Here is a 20,014-nt window from a genome sequence, read left to right as displayed (position 1 = left end):
TACTAGCTACTTCTCTGGTTTTAGATGGTCCGAAAGTGTTTCCATATATTTTCACTAGCCACTTCTGTTGAGCTTGTTTGTTATTTAATTTTTTACATTTGAGAGCATACAATCCATGGCATAGTAGTATCACGTTAATCACCTGCTACCCCCCCCCCCCAACCATAAATGTTCTAGTTGGAATTTATTAGCAATTACATAGCAAAATCTTCCATAAAAGCCGAGAAAACAATTCACTACTTACAGTATACCATTCGGAATCAAATGGGGAGGAAAAATTCTCCTGGACTTGGATTATGCTGATGATTTAAGCATCCTAGATGAAAGTGTGAGCAAAATGAATGAAGTTTTAGAGGTTTTGTGAGTTCAGGGTGCTAGAATTGGTTTGAACATTAATGTTAGGAAGACTAAGTCACTAAGGCTAGGAATAAGTGAAGATGAAAAGGTGACGTTGGGTAATGAAAAGATTGATCAGGTGGGCAGCTTCACTTACCTTGGTAGCATAATTAGTATCGATGGTGAGAGTAATAGAGATGTGTTAAAAGTAAAATAGTCAATTCTCAGGGTTTTTTTTAACATTTTAGATAAGGTTGGAATTATAGGAAAATATGTCTGCAAATCAAGAATACAATATTAGAGGCTACAGTGATGGCAGCAATCAAACGAGGCGCTAAAACCTAAACGCTCAAAACAATGTATAAATTTTTTTTTCATGTTTTCCACATAAACGATCTACGGATTGCCCTAGGTCTACAATTGCCTGATTACATATGTAGCCGAAGGCTTTACGACAAGTAGGACTCAATACTACTCTTTAGTGGTATGATAAAAGAGAGGTTGAGATGGCCGGGCTACGTTGTGTGAATGAAGGATGAAAGATTCCCAAATGTCGTACTTCTCAGCCCACCGTCAAGGGCTAAAGAGAAAGCAGTTCGTCCACGTCTGCGGTCAGATGAGCTCATAAAGTAAGATTTAAAGGAAATAGGAACTTCGTGGGCAGGTGTAAAAAGGGAGGCTTTGATAATATTGGGGTGGAGGAGGAGCGTGCGTAGCTGTGTTTGCCTCAGGTGGCTTGGTGCTGCGGTGAGTTGTTAGTAGTAGTACTAGTAGTAGTAGTATACCATTCATGTCTTTAGTAAGCCTTTAAATTTTCAAAATTTATTTATAAAAATACAAAAAAAATACCGTGAGCTGTAGCTGTACGTAATAGATGAAAGAGAGGCCACTAAAGGGGCCCATTTAGAATGAGTTATCATAATAACTTTTTTAATGTTTTATATTTTTGGATATATGTGTATATTATTTTTGTAAAAGAAAGTTAGCCTATAATGATGGAAATTTTTTTTATTCTTTTATTTTTATTAAATAAAGATGATTAGTTTTTCTTAAATGATTATTATTTTTCATTATTCTCCTTTTTGAGAATAAAGGGATTTTTCTTTTTTGTGTGAGAGACATGACGGGCCACCATTTAGAAAAAATTAGAAATGGTTAGAAAAGCCACCGTGAAAAGGGTGTGTTTTTTTTTCTTCTTTTTTTTTGGCTTTATATGGTGGTTTGAAGTGTGTCTGACTCGGCTGTTATTTAATCTTTCAGACAGTTTGTGGTAACGAACTGTAAGTAAGGAGCAACTCGGCTCAGTAGTAATCGAAACTCTAAAAACCGGAATTTTGATACCAATAGAGACATCAAAAGAATCAGATTTTGATGCTGATTTCAAATATTCAAGTTTAGTCTTAACCATCAAAAGTTACGCGCCTGAGAAAATTTGGCTGATTTTAGAAAAAAAGGGGAAATAGCCCCTAAAAGTTATACAACCTTAATGAAAATTACACCATCATATTCAGCGTATAAGAGAACCCTAATGTAGGAGTTTCAAGCACATATTTACAAAAATGTGGAATTTTACATTTTTTGCCAGAAGAAAGATTACGGATGCGTGTTTATTTAGTTGTTTGTTTGTTTTTTTTTTGTTTTTTCAGGTGTGATCGTATCGACCCAGTGGTCCTAGAATATCGTGGGAGGGCTCATTGGAACGGAAATTAAAAGTTCTAGTGTCCTTTTTAAGTGACCAAAAATAAATGGAGGGGCAACTAGGCCCCCTCCCACGCTCATTTTTTCCCAAAGTCACCCGATCAAAATTTTGCGATAACCATTTTGTTCAACATGGTCGAAAATATGATAACTATGTCTTTTAGGATGACTTAATCCCCCGAAGTTCCCGGGGGAAGGGCTGAAAGTTATGAACTTTACCCAATGTTAACATATAGTATTGGTTATTGGGAAGTATACAGACGTTTTCAGTTTTTTTTCTGGTAGGTGGGGGGAGGGGGTCGGGGGTTATATGGGAGGATCTTTCCATGAAGGAAGTTTTCATGAGGGAAGGGACGTTGCTATGAAGGGGGCGCCAGATTTCCCATCATTATTAAAGAAAAAGATCAGAAATTAAATAAAAAAGTTTCAACTGAAAGTAAGGAGCAACATCAAAACTTAAAACGAACAGAAAATATTACGTATATGATTGGGTTCATCCCTTAGTCAATACCTCACTCTTTAAGCGAAGATTTTTTAGTACTTTCAATTCAATTCAATTTATTACATACTACAATAAATATATAAATACACTTAAGCGCTAGAGGTCCCAAGAAGCATAGCTTGTAGAGGACCTCGTATCAATCACAAAATCCACACAAAACAAATCAGGGAAGGAAAAAAAATACAACCATATCTCAAAAATATAAACACAATGCGATAAAAATCAACAAAAAAAAACAACAACAAAACAAAAACAACTGCTACACAATAACCTTTGACTTAATTTTATCCGAACTGAAAATGTCCTGTAATTTATTAAAAATCCAAACCATTAATATTATTATTAAACAACGGGGTTCGAATATCATACAACATATTGAGATAGTATAAAATAAAAAAAAAACTATAGAAATTAAAGTGGAAAAAATAGATAAAGCAAAATGAAAAAAGAAATAAAGAAAAAAAAAACGAAATTACTTAAAGCCTTAGAGAATATTCTTCCGCAAAGGGAAGAAGAAATTGTAATAAGAAAAAAGTTGATTGGGAATAGAGTTCTAAAGAACAATTTCTCTATAAATTGGTGACCTCCGAGCCGCTGAGGACACCCTTTGCGTCAGCCAAAACTGGTAAACACAGATCCTAAGCAAAGTGTGGCACTTACGTGTTGTTGCTAGATCAAAGTAGGATAAGATGTTTGGAGGAAGCGAGAAATTGAAGGCTCGATGAGCTAGTTTTAGGTTCTGCTTCTTGATAACCACATCTAAGGTATCTAGACCTGTATCACTGTAACGATCAACTGTAGGATAAAGATGACCTATAGAGCTCATAAGAGCTATTTATTCTAATTAACGGCCTTTGTGATTAAGGGGCCATTTTTAAAGAATTGGAACAAAATTCGAACTTTAGCTTAAAGAGCAAGGTATTGACTAGGGGGCGAACCCCCTAATATACGTATTAAAAATCCATGAATATAGAAGTTCGTTACGTAAGTTAATTCGTAAGTTACGTGCATTTATTACTAATAAAAACGTTCGTAAATAAAGTCAAACAAGTTTCGAAAAAGCCATTTAACTAAATAAAAGTAAAATTAATATGCAAATTTTGTTTTAATTATTCATGTGCGGTGAGCCAAAATCAAAACCTGCATTAACTCAAAAACATCCACAAATTAAATAAAAAAAACAAGTTTTTTTTAACTGAAAGTAAGGAACGACGTTAAAACTTAAAGCGAACAGAAATTATTCCGTATATGAAAGGGGCTGTCCCTCCTCAACGCCTCGCTCTTTACGCTAAAGTTTGGCTTTATCACAACTGTATTTTTTTAAAAAAATACAAAAATTCAGCGTAAAGAGCGAGGCGTTGAGGAGGGGACAGCCCCTTTCATATACGGAATAGTTTCTGTTCGTTTTAAGTTTTAACGTCGTTCCTTACTTTCAGTTAAAAAAACTTGTTTTTTTTAATTTAATTTTAAAAGGAGTGTAGGTCACGTCTAAGATTGAAAGTAAATGTTTTGTTAAAGTTATTGTCACTGAGAGGAGTGGAGGTAGGTTTGAAAAAAAGAGGGGCCACTAATAGATAATTAAATATGAGACTTAGTTCGAAACCTGCTTTTATAGTTGTGTTTTGATTTCTGACGGCTGGGCTGTATTTGCTCTATGATCTTCTGACCTTGCATAGATGATTTGAGTAAGTAGAAAGATGTTTGCTACTGAAAGTCAACTGGCACGAGTTTAAAGTGTATTAATCATTCTGGCTCCTTGATTGGTAGGAAATTCCTATATGTCTTATGGTTAATCATTAGGAAGCATTGATCAATTGATCTCCCGTGAACTGGCATACCGAATTGTATTTTTGAAAATTTAGTTTGTCGGCTTCCGTTGAAGTCAGCTTGAGTTTGAAGAGAATTGAAGAGATTGAAATTGAAGAGAATCTTTTATTGCGTGTTTTTGGTACTGTTCTAAAGAGCGGAAAACATGCGAGACATCCACTCGACAAAAGCAAAGATCTGACGCTATCTAATGCTGTATAAACAAGTATTCAGGGGTTTCTGACCTTTGGGAACTATATTTAAACTTTAGTTTGTTGGGGTTTAGGGGGGGGGGCAAAGTCTAGGTTAGGCTACGTATTTAATATATGCCTTGCTTTACCCCCATCCCCCTAATGTACAAATATGTAGGCCAAATTTGTTCATAAATTATTATATTTTTATCCTATTGTCTTTTATTTCATTAGCATTAACCAAACTTTACTTATCGCGTGTTTCCCGGCTTTTAGAACAGTACCATTTTTTATCTCTTTGTATTTAGTTATGAATAGTTAGAAAGTCAGTTATATATACCTGCCCAGTTGCAGGTGCTTTTTGTTCCTTTCTTGGGGCGGGTACTGGCAGTTTAGTTGAATGTTTTTTTTTTTTGTATTATTTTTTTTTTTTTTTTTTTTTTTTTTTTTTTGGTTGTAAGTGAAAGTGAACTAAACTGAACTGAGTTTAATTGCCCTTTTGATCCAATTTTTCGCTTTTATTCGGCTCTTTTGCTTATATTTCAGTCAAGAGGGGATGCTGTAATTAATTATCCCCGGGCACCACCAACCTTAGGAACGGCTCTGTAAATAGTTCTATTTTATTGTTTAATTATATTATCTTAGTTTTCCTTAATAAGAAAGGAAAGGTTTGTTTATTCCTCTTTAGTTAACGCCATTCCTTAATAAAACATAGGAACCGAGGAAAGAATTGGAATAGGGCTTTTCTAATAAAACAGATTATAGTATTAGTGGGGAATGCTTGGGAACAAAATATTGTTGACTTAGCTTTTCAAACCCATTTCTGTAATTTTACTGCTTTTGAAACAGTGTGTTTCTTAAATCAATAAAAAACCCGCCATTCATAGATGTTGGCTTTTTTACATATTTGACTCTGGTGTAGTTTGGGCCCTTAACAGGGTTCCCAGACGACCTTTTTTCGGAAGACAATGCCTACTTTTTAACTTCTATCCTCCTATTCTACCTCCTTTTACAATAAAGTTGGATTTCGCTTACTTTTTTAATTTAACCAGTAAAAAAGACTTGCACAACCATGATTCCCCAGCACAACACTAAATAATAGATTCCCTAACATAACCCTAAATCCTAGAGATTCCTCAACAGAACACAAAATAATAGATTCCCCAACAGAACAATAAATGATAGATTCCCCAACAGAACGCTAAATAATAGTCGTTCTCCAACAAAACATTAAATAACAGACACACTAACTCAAGGCCGTACCCAGAGGGTGGTTAGGGGGGTTTGAACCTCCCCCCCCCCGAAGTGTTTGTCCGGCTCGTAAAAACATAGCAAAAATAGATATAAACAAATTTTGTATGCGTTTTCTGAGCTTGTTTGTGTACCCCCCCCCTCCCCCCGAAAAAAAACTCCTTGAGTAAAACCCCCTCCGAAAAAGAATCCTGGGTACGGCCTTGCTCCAACTGGACACTAAAAAATGAGAATACTAAATAATGAGGTTTGTCCTCCTTTCTATGTTTGGCCAGTACAAAATACACAATCACGATTCCCCAACAGAACACTAAATAGTAGTAAGGATGTACATTTTTCAATAAGATGTACAGCATGCTCGTTCGAACAGACTTCTCTGTTGTGGGATATTTAGAAATGGTACTTTATGAAGAGCGGGGTTACACTGCGCGCTAAGTCTTGCACTAGCAACACTGAACTAAATTATCAGAATACGTTTTCAGTGCCAACTTCAATGAATAGTTCTTTTATCAGGTTTATTTCTGCCCATATCTCTGCATGGATAAAGGACATTGTCAAAGGTGATTCAGTACTTATGTGTTATATAATACACACTCGAGAAGTGAAGTTTGGTGAATGCTAATGAAATAAGACAAAATATGATGAAAATACAATGCTTTAAGTAAAATTATGAAAACTACCACAAAGAATTATGGAAGGGGGCCGCCCAGAGCGCAATATATTAAACACGTAACCTAACCTAACCAAAATACCAACTAAATATGTAATTAAAACATAGCTACAATGTAGTTTCCCACCTAACCGAAGCTAATTGTCTGGTATAAACACCGTGAAAACCGGGTAATGTCTCATGTTCGCGATACAAGTTCTCGAGTATGTATTATATAGCACATAAGTACCGGTGATTCAACACCTACATTAAAGACACTTCCTGTAAATTGTATTAATTAATTACATAAATTAATAATTATAAATGTAAATTGTATAAATTAATAATTGAATCTCTTCATCTTTTGTGAAGCTATTTCAAAATGAAAGCACCGTCGTCTACAGCTGGTCAGTCTTAAAAATTGACCTATTGGATACGCCAAAAATACCAAATATCTTCCTTCCTTCAGCAAAATACCTTTTCTTTGAACAGATGTCCTCCTTTGAGAAATTTTCAGATGATAACCCTGGCCCTTAATCAAGGCCGTACCCAGGATTTTTTTTTTCGGAGGGAGTTTTACTCAAAGATTTTTTTCCGGGGGGGGGGGTTACACAAAAAAACTCAAAAAAAGCATACAAATTTTGTTTATATTCATTTTTGGTACCTTTTACGAGTCAAAAAAACATTTTGGGAGGGGTTCAAACCCCTCCTAACCCCCCCTCTGGGTGCGGCCTTGCCCTTAATGACAATTGTCAAACCCTGCAAATTGTCTAAATCCCAAACTATTTTTGGATGCTTAGTTATGGTATCTGCCCAAGCCAAAATTACTTGAGGGCTTTTGCAGATCATAAACACATTTGATAGGCTTTAGGCATTGATTTGGAATTCCATCTAAATCGTTGCTTATTACATTGTAATGACATATAATGTCTTGTACTGGAGACAGACAGTATTTTGTACTCACTTATTTTTCAACGGTTACGATTCAATGCTAATTCACAGGCAGGGTTTTAGTAATTTCAGCCTCTGTTGACGGTTGGACTATTGATGAGTTTCGGTTTGGCGGTTCTGTTTCTTCCGAGTCTAACAGCCCCCTTTGAAAATTTTGGCTGATATTTTAATTGGCTAAACCTGTTTTTGTGCATTCAATGTAGACAAACTACAGGTGGAACAGTAAACACAAGGCAAATTATTCAATTCAGATTCGCACGTGCATTGTGCTCAGGGCTTTTTTTCAAATGTTTATTGTTGCAATCTAGATCATTTTTAGTTTTTTTTTTCTGAATAAGTCTTAGTTGTAATTAATTGCTACTCTAATTTACTTAACCCTTAATCTTATAGAAATCAGTAGATCATTTATTTTATGCGTCTAAAGGTTTGAAAATATTCATTATAGGAGGGACGAATGAAGGAGTTTTTTCGGGGGAGTGGGGAGTAAAAAGTTGTAAAATTCTATTTTATTACTTGTATAAGAAGTGCCCAAAAACTCGGGGAAATGGTACGGCACTGGTGCATTATATCCCTTTGATGCCTGGCGGTTCCCTCAGGAACCACAAATTTCAGAAATTTTTATTGAACTGCACAAGCTAACCTCTCGGGGTTTGTATCGTTATGTGAAAGTCAACGAGTTCTATTTCCGGCATTTTTCTCAGTTTATTGTCGTCTGCCCTTGGGGGATATAATCACGGTCAAAGTGAGAACATTTCGCCTCCTTGCATTTTACCGATAGGTAGGTTTGTATTTTTGTAATTGACAACGAAATGATTTGTTCTAGAGTTTTCATTTCCCTGGTCTGACAGAGAGGAATGGGTGACAGCTCTAATGAAGTGTCATTTGCATCGATAAGGTGAAAAACAAGGGAAGGAAGGGGTCCTAAGAATCGTGATTCGTATCCATCCTCCGATCTCTCTGAATCTTAAAAAGGGCCCAAGAATTTCTGATTACCAATCCAGTGAGCCCCCTCCGAAGTTTGTACGATCACCCTTTCTATATATACCCTTATATGCCCCCAGGGCATAACTTATAACCCTTACCCTGAGGGCTGTAGGGGGTTGTCATCCTGAAAGACATAGTATCCGAACTTTTCTAATACTTTGAACAAAATGGCTATCTCGAAATTTTGATTCGATATGTTTGGGTAAATGGACGTCGTGGGAGCGGGGTTAGTTGCCCTCTAATCACTTTCGACAATTAAAAAGAGCACTAGCCCTTTCAATTTCCAATCGATTGAGCTCTTTTGAAGTTTCTATGACAGCAAATGACCATCTCCAAATTCCTATATCATACATTAAGGGAAAATACGAGGTGTGGGAGGGGGGGTACCCACCCTCTGATCACTCTGAATATTAAAAAGGGCACTGGAACATCTGATTTCAAATCAAATGACCCCATTCCAAAGTTTTTACGATCACAGTTTCTATATATATACCTTATATGCCCCCAGGGCATAACTTATAACCCTTGCCCTGAGGACTGTGGGGGTTGTCATTCTTAGACATAATTTCCGGACCTTTCAATTACGTTGAACAAAATGGCCATTTCAAAATTTTAATTGGATTTGTTTGGAGAAATGGTGGGCGTGGGAGGGGGATTAGTTGTACTCCGATTACTTTCGATTATTAAAAAGGGCACTGGCTCTTTCAATTTTCAGTTGATTCAGCTATTTTTGAAGTTTTTACGAAATTTCTATCAAATACATTTCGGGAAAATACGAGGTGTGTGTGTGGGTGGGGGGGGGGGGGGGTGCTACCCTCCGGTTGCTCTAAATCTGAAAACGGGCACTTATACTGCTGATGAGCAATCCAATGAGGCCACTCCGAAGTTTATACGATCACCCTTTCTATATAAACCTTGAATACCCCTAGGGCATAACGTACAACCCTTTCCCTGAGGGTTTTGGGGTGGATGTCATCCTCAAAGACATAATTTCCGGATCTTTCAACTACGTTGAACAAAATGGTTATCTAAAAATTTTGATTGATTGTGTTTGGGCAAATGGTGGGCGTGGGAGGGGGGTTAGTTGCCCTCCAATCACTTTCAACTATTAAAAAGGGCACTATCCCTTTCAATTTCCAATCGTATGAACCCGTTTTGAAGTTTCTACGACAACTCCTTCGATACGATTTGCCCTGGTCTAAACAAAAAAAATAAATCAAAATAAATAAATAAATAAGGCATTGTGCCCACATCGTTCTATTGCGCTGCCTATGATATGTGAAACTAGTTGACCAAGTTTGAAACAGAAGTTTTAAGACTAAATTATTGGAATTTAATAAAGACTTCTTGGTTTTTTAGGCTTCTTGTGTTCTTGCGATTTTTATTCATCTGAGATTTGTTGTATTCTTTTTTTATCATAAATATAATAGTTAATAATATAGTTATATAATATAATATATATAGTTAATAATATAAATAATATAGTTACAAAACCCATTAAGATCACATGCATCTTTGACCTGGTTTCATGTCAATAAATGTAGATGAGTAAACGAAACGCGAAAAAAGAAAAGAAAAACTAAAATTGATAAGGAGGGCTTGCAGTGGTGACTGAAGAACAATTGTTTTGATAATAATAACGGTATTTTGAAAATTTTGACTTTCTCCAAATGCACTCTAAATGCTTAAACAGCTTTTCTTCAAATGCATTAAAAAGTAAGAAATATTTTTTCGAATCGCAATTTTGTTAGACTAAAAATCCAAGCGTGGGGAAATCGTGGCGCATTTTTTAGATCTATTAAGGGGCCTTTACAACGCTATGTTCTTCAATGCAAACGCAAAAACCACATTATCATGACGAGAAATCGCTAACGAAATTTTTGTGGCATGAGTAGCCTACCCACACTTTCGTTGTCACAAAATCTTTCAATCTTTCGGGGTAGTAGGACAGACAGTTATTGCTTGTCAGTGTATTTGGATGTAAAATTGTGTTAAAAAAAGATTTTTTTCAACATTATTCTGATATGTTCTGATTATTCTGAAATTTCGAAAAGAACATTTTACCTGACATGCGAAGTTAAATAAAAATATTTAAAAACCAAATCATTTCAGGCGTATTATCGACAAGGAGTAGCCCTTCAATGCCTGGCCCGCCACGCCGACGCCCTTGCCGCTTTCAGTGCCGGATTAGCACAAGATGCAAAGTCACTGCAACTGCTTTCTGGTTTGGTTGAGGCTGCCATGAAGTCACCTTTACGTGGTAAGTCACCATGCGAGTTCCCTCACTATATAAATGATTCAAGAACCTCAGGAGTGTACATATGAGTTTCGCGGAGTGGTGAGGCCCAAGGGCTTCAAAAAAAGCATAAAACTTTTCTAGTTATATGGGTAATGTAAGATATTATGGGAAAAAATAACAAAATATCTTGAAGGTGATTTGGTCTTTGCTTTCTAATGGCCCATGCTTCTAATAACAATTAATGTTTAAGTAATAGCGAGCAAAAAAAAGCGTGAATCATGAAGTTGCTTTCTAATAACGTTTCCGGTGCATAACGTTGCAACGTTTCCGGTGCAAGGAATATAAGCCCTCTTTCTGGTTTTCTTTTCTCAAGCCCTGGCATAATTCAGACCTAAACTTCAAAATAAGAAACGAAATGATGGTCAGTACGAGGTTTTCCAGACACAAGGCGAGAGCCACCATTCACAAAACGAATGATCACTTGTAAAGATTCCTTTGGAAATCGGGTGGCCTGTCTCAAGGGCAGATATCTAAAGCCACAGGTTGATCTAGGCAAGGGTCTTACAACGGCGAAAAGTGTGTTCGTAGGTCACCGATCCAGGTTTTTGGCTTGTTTGCTAATGCCCTTAATTTAGAACTGATTTTCTTTTTATATCACATTAGAAAAAGACTAAGTTTGTTAGGTACTTGTCAATTAGCTGGTGCACACGCGAGAAGTCAAGTTTGGTTATTGCTAATGAAATAAAACAAAATATTATGAAAATATAATAGTTTAGAAACAAATTTGGCCTATATATATATTAAATACTTAACCTAACCTAGGTACCTTCCCCCCCCCAAAATACCCCCAAAAATAGTTTAAATATTGTAAACGCAATGGCAAGTTGTTAGTTTGTGTTTGCTTTAAGTTATAATTCTCTTTACTTGTTTATAAACAACCTATTTGTTTTGCAACGAAACTAGTTTTTTTTTTCTAGAAGTTGTTAGTTTGTGTTTGCTTTAAGATATAATTCTCTTTACTTGTTTATAAACAACCTATTTGTTTTGCAACGAAACTAGTTGTTTTTTTTTTTATAGAAGTTGTTTTGTAGTGTTCGTTATAAGAAAAGAATGGTAATATTTCAGCGCATTCCTACTTTAACCTACTGTTCTAAATGTCAGCGTTGCAAGCTATAGTGAAAAATGCTTGCCCATTCTGAATAGGTTTTACACATGCAACGATTTCTTAAAAAGCCAGTTGCGTTAATAAAGGCACTTAATTTCACATAAAAATCGTGCATAGAGGAAATAATAGATTTAAAAATTGCAAAAAAAGGACAGCTTGTACTACGTCATATTTGTATTGGAGATAAATGAGACTCCAAAGAATACCTTTTGTTAACTTGTTTGAATGTTTTGACAGGGTTGTCAACTTATTTTTTAAAAACTATGTCAAATCTCGTTGTAGTGTCCATCTAGTTTTCTGCTCTCTTAAAGAGAACTTTCGTTCACCAGAGTTTGAATTTCTCCTACTGTTTAATGGTAAATTGGCTAAAAATTAAAATGCTATTGTAAATTGGCAAAAAATAAAAACGTGGGGAATTCAGGCCTTATCCAAGATTTTTCTAGGGGGAGGGGTACAATGAAATTTTACAAACCACAACAAAATTTGTCTACATGTATTTTTTCACTTTTGTGCGAGTTGAAAAAATTTCGTGGGGGAGGGGATTCAAATCGGACACCCCCGCACACGATCCTGAGGCAGCTATGTCGTATTTTATGCTTATTGGAGGGTATCTTTACAAGTCATGACCGCCCGACATGTTTGTTTTAGCCTCGAAAATTCCAATTTTTCCGGAAAGCATGATTTTTTTTTTGGAATTTAGTGCGTTTGGAAATAAAAGACACTTTTTATAACTGTGTTTTAATGTTTTGATCCATTTTTACCTTTTAGCAATGTTAAGTATTGGTAATGTCCAAAAATTTGCTTGTACCTTGTACCACTTTAATATTGTACCTTTACGCTAATACTGTTTATCCCCCTCCCCCCTCCTGGAATGCACTGATAGCGAAAATAGATAGGATATGTAAAAAAGGGTGGTTCGTTGCGATTTTTTTTTATTTAGTTTACTGTATTTCGTATTTTCTTTATGTATCTTATAAATTTTTGATATAGCCTAGACTTCAACCAATAATTGGCAATTATTTGTATTGGCAGGCTTCATCTGTTGGCTATAGTTATTCAAAAGGCTGCAGGTGACACAACGTCAAAAACTTAAAAATGTGCTTGAACAAAGAATGTTTTTTTTGGTACCTAAAACGTGGCAAAAGCAATTTTAGTATCAAAAGTTACATTTCTCACCTCTCTGAGTTAAAAGAGGAAATAGGCTATATTGTATGTTGGTACTGCAACCGCCAATGGCGTATCCAGGAGTTTCAAGGTTTGAACCCCCCCCCCAAAAAAAAAAAAATTTGTCAGACTCATAAAAACGTAACAAAATACATATAAAATTTTTTTTGATGTCTTTTAAAGTTTTTTTACCCCCTCTCCCCCCCCCCCAAAAAAAAAAAAATCCTGGATACGCCCTTGGCAACAGCAACGTTTAAATGTCTTGAAAATCCAATAAGACAAGAGGAATTGGTTTGAACTGATCGACAGAGCTTGCCTGAGTTTAAGGACGCGAGCTGTAAATCTAAGTTTTTCTTAAAGAAAATGTCATATTAAAACTCCTTTTGAATTATTCTAGCCGTATTGTGAAAGCAATAAAACTCAGACTGATATCAATATCCCGTCTGGCCGTTGGAAATATTTCGCTAGGTTGATCGCTAAACCGGAAATCTGGATGCTTTCGAGTGTTATATCACTGTTATTTGATATGCTATCTATATAATTCCATTAATAAAACACAATTCTTTCATTAAGACCACCCAGATTTAGAATCCAGCTACTTTTTTATTTTCTTTTTCGGTTGATCGTTTGAGTCCTATATTGGCATTTGGATTGTCTCTGTAACCATTAATTGCTGCTAATCGAACAAATGGTTTTTCGTTTTTTTTTTAATTGCATTATTTATTCATTTCTGGATTTTTTATCATTGAATGTACAGATCTTGATCCTTCATCGATGATTATTTGAAAAGGGAAGGACCTAGCAGGCAAAAGCCGTACACTTCTTGGCAGGGGCGTCATTTGGGAGGGGCATGGGAGGGCAGTTCCCCCCAATAATGTGAAGAAAAAATTATTATATAGCCCATGCTCCATGAATATCCGAAAGTAGACCCCTCTTGCCCCCCCAATAAAGATGTTGTAGATTCCCCCCTGCTTCTAGGTGTGTTCTTCTTAACACGAGCCAGGTAATCCAACCTTCAGGGTTGTTCTAGGCATCTAGCAGTAATGGAGTAAGGGTTAGGTAAACTATTTGAGTTGGATCAGTCTATAATAGTCCTAATTAGGGACTATTATTGTTCGATTATATAATTGTTCGATAATAATAGCTCGGTTATAGTCCGATCATATGATCGAACTATAACAGTTCGATCATAAAGAGGTGAAGTTCTGGTAGGAATTTTTCTTAGCACGGTATATCATTAAGTTTTCTAACGTGTTAACTTTGCAAAATTAAAAAAAGTAAAGGATGCGGTACTAAATTCTATAGTCCCAACAAGCGTGCTCATCTCTGTTTTATGGCCCTTCAGCAACGAAGTGCAATATGGGCGGGGAGGAGTCACCCTGTGCTCTCGCACACCCTTCCCGTTTACCTTCCCCAGATTTCTCCAGGTACCCATTTTGAGTTGGGTTGACTCTGGCTGAGCTGACAGAGTCACGGCACTAACCCTCGTTCCAAACCAAAGAATCAGCGACTCCAGGACTCCAACCCCTGCCCTTACGGACACAGGGTTGCAAGTACATTAAAAGAAAGTATTATTATTGAATTGTAAGATCCGCTACAGTTTAACTGGCTTTACAGTAAGAGTTCGGGTGTATTTTAAGCCAGCCTTTGAACTGGAATTTATTTCTAGGTTAAAGTTCCCTTAGAGCGTTTTTAGACAGACTCGATTGTTTGAGAGATTGTGTGAGTATGTAGGCATATTTTCAACATAATCTTTTTGGAGTTACTCGTTAGATAACTTAATATGGCATTTGATGATTTGGTGAAGTAAATTGTCTATGTTGAGCAGTGTCGGATCCAGGGGGGCGAGGGGGCGCCCCCACCCCCTAACGTAGTCTAAAGTAGCGTATTTTACTTAATTAACGTAAGTTTGCGTTAATTAAACTTGCTCCAAACGCAAGTTTATCGTATCAACCTATTTTTCCCCCCCCCCCGACTAAAAAATACTGGATCCGCCCCTGATGTTGAGTGTCCATGTTTTAGGAACTTAAAAGGATTTGCCACGAATACGCTACCTTCTCTGTGAAAAGGCCAGAATATCATTCGTTTGTGAACGCTTTTAAAATGCTAGAAGAAAACAATATGTCTATCCAGTCTTTTTATGTGTCCACTTAGCGATCATATGTACGGGGGAGGAATTGATAATGGCCCTCCTTTGATTAAAAACAACGAGAAGCTGTTGTAGAATTTTTGTCTTAGCGGGGTATCTCTTCAAGTCATTTTCTAACAAGTAATGTTTGCAAAATTGCAAATAACTTGAAATACAAGCAGGCCTTTCGTTTTTCTTGTGTCCTTGTGGTGAATCTGTGGTTCGGCAAGGCAAGATCTGAGGAGCTACTGCCCTACATGATACCGTCAAATTATGCAGTTCGATAAAAGTAATAGTTTTATTTAGCTTTTATTTATTGTTCAAAAATAAGTTGGAAAGTATGAAAGAATGCCAATGGCGCCAATTTTGAAAATGTTTACGGTAGTAAAAGTTATTTCTCAAAATTACCCTCCCCCCAAAGGGAGGGGAGTAGTTTCATGTTATTATTTCAATAAAATTACCCCCCCCCCAGAAAAGGGCATTTTTGAAATCTAAGGGGGGCAAAAAACTAGGACGGACATGCCCCCTCCTATTCTTGCCACTGAAGATGGCTTCTGTGCATCTTTATTGACTGGCCTTGCTTTCATGATTGTATTTACTAAATCAGATGCGGGGAAGGTTTAGTGGAGGAATGCCTGGAAAAATAGAAGATGTGACTGGGACAAACCTGGCAGGGCGGCAGGATGATTGGAACAAAAAAGGCTTAGGGCACGAATCTTTTATGTTCCCTGGTCAAGTATTTGGCATGTTGTTTTTCTGCGGCCTTAATGTTTTAATGTCGACACTTCTGGTATCATTTGATAGTTGAGGTTTAGCTTTATCCATCTACTGAACTACATTTTAGAAGTTTTTTTTTTTTTTTAGATTGAAAAATGCTTCGGATAGGTTGCGAGAACATGCGTAAATAACAAATTTTCATTCTTTTGCGAAAAATGTGCGATTTGCGCCCTTTAGTTCCAAACACAACGCTATAGTCTTACCTTAACATAGAACGGAAGAATTTCAATCTCGCATGCGTCGTAATCTTCTTTAATGGATTAATATATCTAAATCACTGACGGCTTTTGACCTTTCTCTAATTAGTTTTTTTTTTATTTTCACATTTTTTCTCTTTTTTAATGCTGGAATTAGTGCATTGTCTCGACTGCTTCTAGACACGCAGATATTCAAGATTCAGTTAATGGTTTGATATTTTAAGACTGATGAACTAGTTCTTAATTAATTAAACGTTTGGAATGTTCCATTTTGGAATCACCTGACATTTATTGCTAAATTAAGATACTCTGTCCTGACTTCCAATTAGTACTAATAGCTGGTGAAAGACTTTAAGGGTCTGACGCGTGCCACAGACGTGACTCCCTCAGAATATACTGTAAATGACCCCCTATACCAGTACATCATTGGGAATAAACTTGGCAGCAATATGGTTTTCCTTGAAGAGCTACCCAAGAATATCCTGGAAATATTTAGGGAGATACATTTTAACTCGTTTAATCATGTAGTAGCATAGTGGACTGATGCTCTGTTTGGCAAAATAGGGCCCAAGGTCGATCCCTGATGCAGCAAGGTTGGGCTATAAGGTTGTAACTTGTCCCTGCAAAACTGACCCAGCAACTGAAACATCGATTCTGTGCCCTAGCAATAACTCCTTCGGATCTTCATCCTTTTTTAATAGCTTAGCTCATTTAAAATACAGATACTTAGACTTACTTAACACGGGCTTGCTCAGCACATTTTTTTAAGGTGACTAGCAATTCACTTTGGGCCCTCCAACCATAAAAATTGAAGACAGGTTCGGTCAATGATTTGATATATTAAGGGTGATAAATTAGTTCTTAAGTAATTAAACTTTTTGGGATGTTTCATTTTAGATTCACCTGATTTTTATTGCTAAATTAATCTTTATTTTGAATTCTAAGCACTAATAGTAGCTATTGAAACACATAGAATGTCATTGTTTGTCTCTCAGCAGGGGTGGTTTAAGGGGCATGAACACCCCCTAGAAGGTTAGAAGTTACAGTAATTACAGGGATAGAGGGCCGAGGAATACCAATCGGGGAGCCGAAGTTTTTTTGGCACCCCACCCAAACATCAATTCTTTATTCGCCCCTGTCTGACACAAGCGAGAGTCTTGACTGGTTTAGACTTTATACTGTAAGCAACCCATTTACCACCCATATTATTGCTACTGTTTTTGGCAATGGTAGGCCAACTCCCTAAAAGGTGGTCTCTAAGATCCCACTAAGGGATCTTAGGGCCTCCTGGAGTATTTTGGGAGAAAAATCTTATATTATTAAAACAGATATTAAGGCTTATTAGCAAATTCCCCCCTCCCAAAAAAACGACTGATTCCAAACTATGTACCCCGTCAGTCGTACAGTTTGAATCAATGATTTGATATTTTATGGTTGCCTTAAGTCTCATTCACAATGAGATTTTACTAATGCTGAGATTTAGCAAGCGCTAATTTGAGCGAATCAGAATTTTTTATAGAATTGTCAGCCAATCAGAAATTCTGTGACAAATCTGATTGGCTCAAAGTAGTGCTGGCTAAATCTTGTTGTTAGCAAAAGTCTCCTTTTGGGAAATTTTAATGCCAATATTTTGGTGCGAAAATATTGCATCAACACTAATGTGCTCCTAGCTACTCGTCTCAGCACCTTCCACAGCTACCTTCCAGTACTCGTCTCAGCATGTTTTGCGAGATTCATCTTACAGATAGAAAACCAATGCTCCAAGCTTCCGTCTTTTCTAAGCTGGAAAAATCGTTTCCTCTATCTTAACTCTGATTTGTCTGACACAAATTTTGTGACTAAGAGTTGAACATCAATCAATTTTACTAACAGGATATATACCTGGTGCTGCATCGTGCGAAATGTGGATTTATCGATAACCGTGACTATTGTAGCGCGGGTGTAAGTCTGCAAATACCGCCCGTGAGAAGCCCTGCTATTCATTCTGTTCCGTCTTTCTCGCTCAATGTAGAATTTAATTTCGGTGGATCTCCAAGATTTCGTCTACCGTATTCATACTGACAAAAGCAGCTCTACCTACACTAAAGATGAAAAGAATTAGTGATACATGTAGTATCTTTTCACTCATCCCTGCACATGTTTAGGAATGCCTTGATGTGAATCCAAGATGTGAGCATGGAAGATGATCATTTTTCCACATGAATGAACTCATTCATATTTGAAACGGTGTTTCCTTGTCAAAAGAATGTCTTAATGGTGTTTAGTTGAATAGAACAGATACGTGGAAGATCGTAAAAACCTGGTGGGATCTCGTTAGCAGCAAATTTGTTCAAAAATTTCGGCCTCTCAAAATTAAATTCTGTAAACTTGGAACACGGCGACATGACGTAGATTCTTGGACAGATCCTGAACTGAGTGATCAAACGATATATATTGAAATTCTGAATGTTTTGAATGTAAGGACGGGTGGGGTAGTATTTTGGGTTAAACAAGGGTATTTTAAGCGGAGAGGATAAATTTGTCGAAATAACAAATGAGATTACCAGCTAAGTATATGAACATTATCGAAAAATATGAAAGAACATAATGGGGTGTTGGAGTGATCGGATCTCGAACGCCTGTTTCCCCGTCTTTGTAGACTCAGTGCATTTTAACATGCGGACCGTACATTGTAGATAAGCCCTTTAGCTTACAGGCTAAGAATACGAAGATGCGTCGCTACTGCGCCTAAAGATTGAGTCCGAGAATCTCATATTCAGTGATAATTACCATTAAGCTGTTCAAAAGCATCTTCAGGGTGATGCAGATAAGCACTTTACCGTACAAGCTAAGAACAGAAACATGTCCTCGTTGTTACATCTAAAGGTATTTTCACACTTCTCAGATTACTGCCAAAAAATGTTTGTCGAGCTGTTGTCTAAGAAGAGGATTAGCACTCAGCAGGGTACTATTTGGGTAGTTGCGTATTATCCCCAACACACTCAAGAAGTGAAGTTAATCATAATAAAATATACCAAAATATGACGAAAATATAATATTTTAGTAACAAAATTATGGAAACTACAACAAAGAATTATGGAAAGCACACTGCCCAGAACGCATTATAGATAGATAGATAGATCGTGTATTTCAAAAGCCCATGAGCCATATACACACAAAAATTTATGAAAAATAAAGAAATCACCAACAGAACAAATTACGAAACACCCCTCAAACTGGTTTTTGCTACCTAAATTGATTGGAAAGCGAGGTTTCTTATCGAGTTTACAATATTTAAACAATTGTTCTTTGGGGGGTTTTGGGGGGGGAGGTACCTAGGTTAGGTTACGTATTTAATATATGCTATGCTATAACCCCCATCCCCCTAATGTGCAAATATATAGCCCAAATTTGTTTCTATTATATATTGCTATTATATATTCATCCTATTTTATTTGATTAGCATCGACCAAACTTGACATTCTTTCGTGTGTAGCATATAATGCATAAGTACCATATTAAATACCTAACCTAACCACCTCTATGCATTAAGTATTTAATTGAAATATACCTGCATCGTAGTTCAGTCCACGAAAGAATAAGTTAATTATAACTAAATGCGAGAGAAAACCCGTTTTACTCAGATCAAACATAGCAGACTTCTTCGAGTCTGTTCCGGATAATAGTGTTTCCCCTGACAGGCTGACCCACATTGCCCCACTGATTTGAGAATAGCTTAGCAAACAGTTTTTGGCAATTATATCAGAAGTGTGAGAATGTCAGATACAACCTTCTAGCATGACAGTGAGGATGTATACGGTGACAAGTTATCAAATGGAACAAAGGTCACAAGGCATCTAAAAACCACAATTACTAGCTCTATCGCGTATGCATTTGGTCTTGGTTGGCATGGTATGTGATATATTATCTGAATAATACAAGTGTACCAGCCATGACATTCTCAACAAGGAACAAGCTAATGATGTAAAAAGTGTTC

General features: G+C 36.6%; 1 protein-coding gene across 1 annotated transcript in view; it reads left to right on the top strand.

The window, feature by feature from the left end:
- The window catches only part of LOC148941954 (uncharacterized), a 212,188-nt gene that overhangs the window by 109,194 nt on the left and 82,980 nt on the right, over positions 1-20,014 (top strand). Inside the window, exon 4 of the mRNA XM_089103189.1 lies at positions 10,481-10,628. Within this exon, the coding sequence (XP_088959315.1) occupies positions 10,481-10,628 (148 nt within the window). The remainder of the gene's footprint in view (positions 1-10,480; positions 10,629-20,014) is intronic.

The sequence above is a fragment of the Artemia sp. Qi Xiang Cuo genome, chromosome 17 (genome assembly GCF_049724085.1).
Source record: "Artemia sp. Qi Xiang Cuo chromosome 17, ASM4972408v1, whole genome shotgun sequence".
In the NCBI taxonomy this organism is placed as follows: domain Eukaryota; kingdom Metazoa; phylum Arthropoda; class Branchiopoda; order Anostraca; family Artemiidae; genus Artemia; species Artemia sp. Qi Xiang Cuo.
This window is presented reverse-complemented; position numbering and strand designations above follow the sequence as displayed.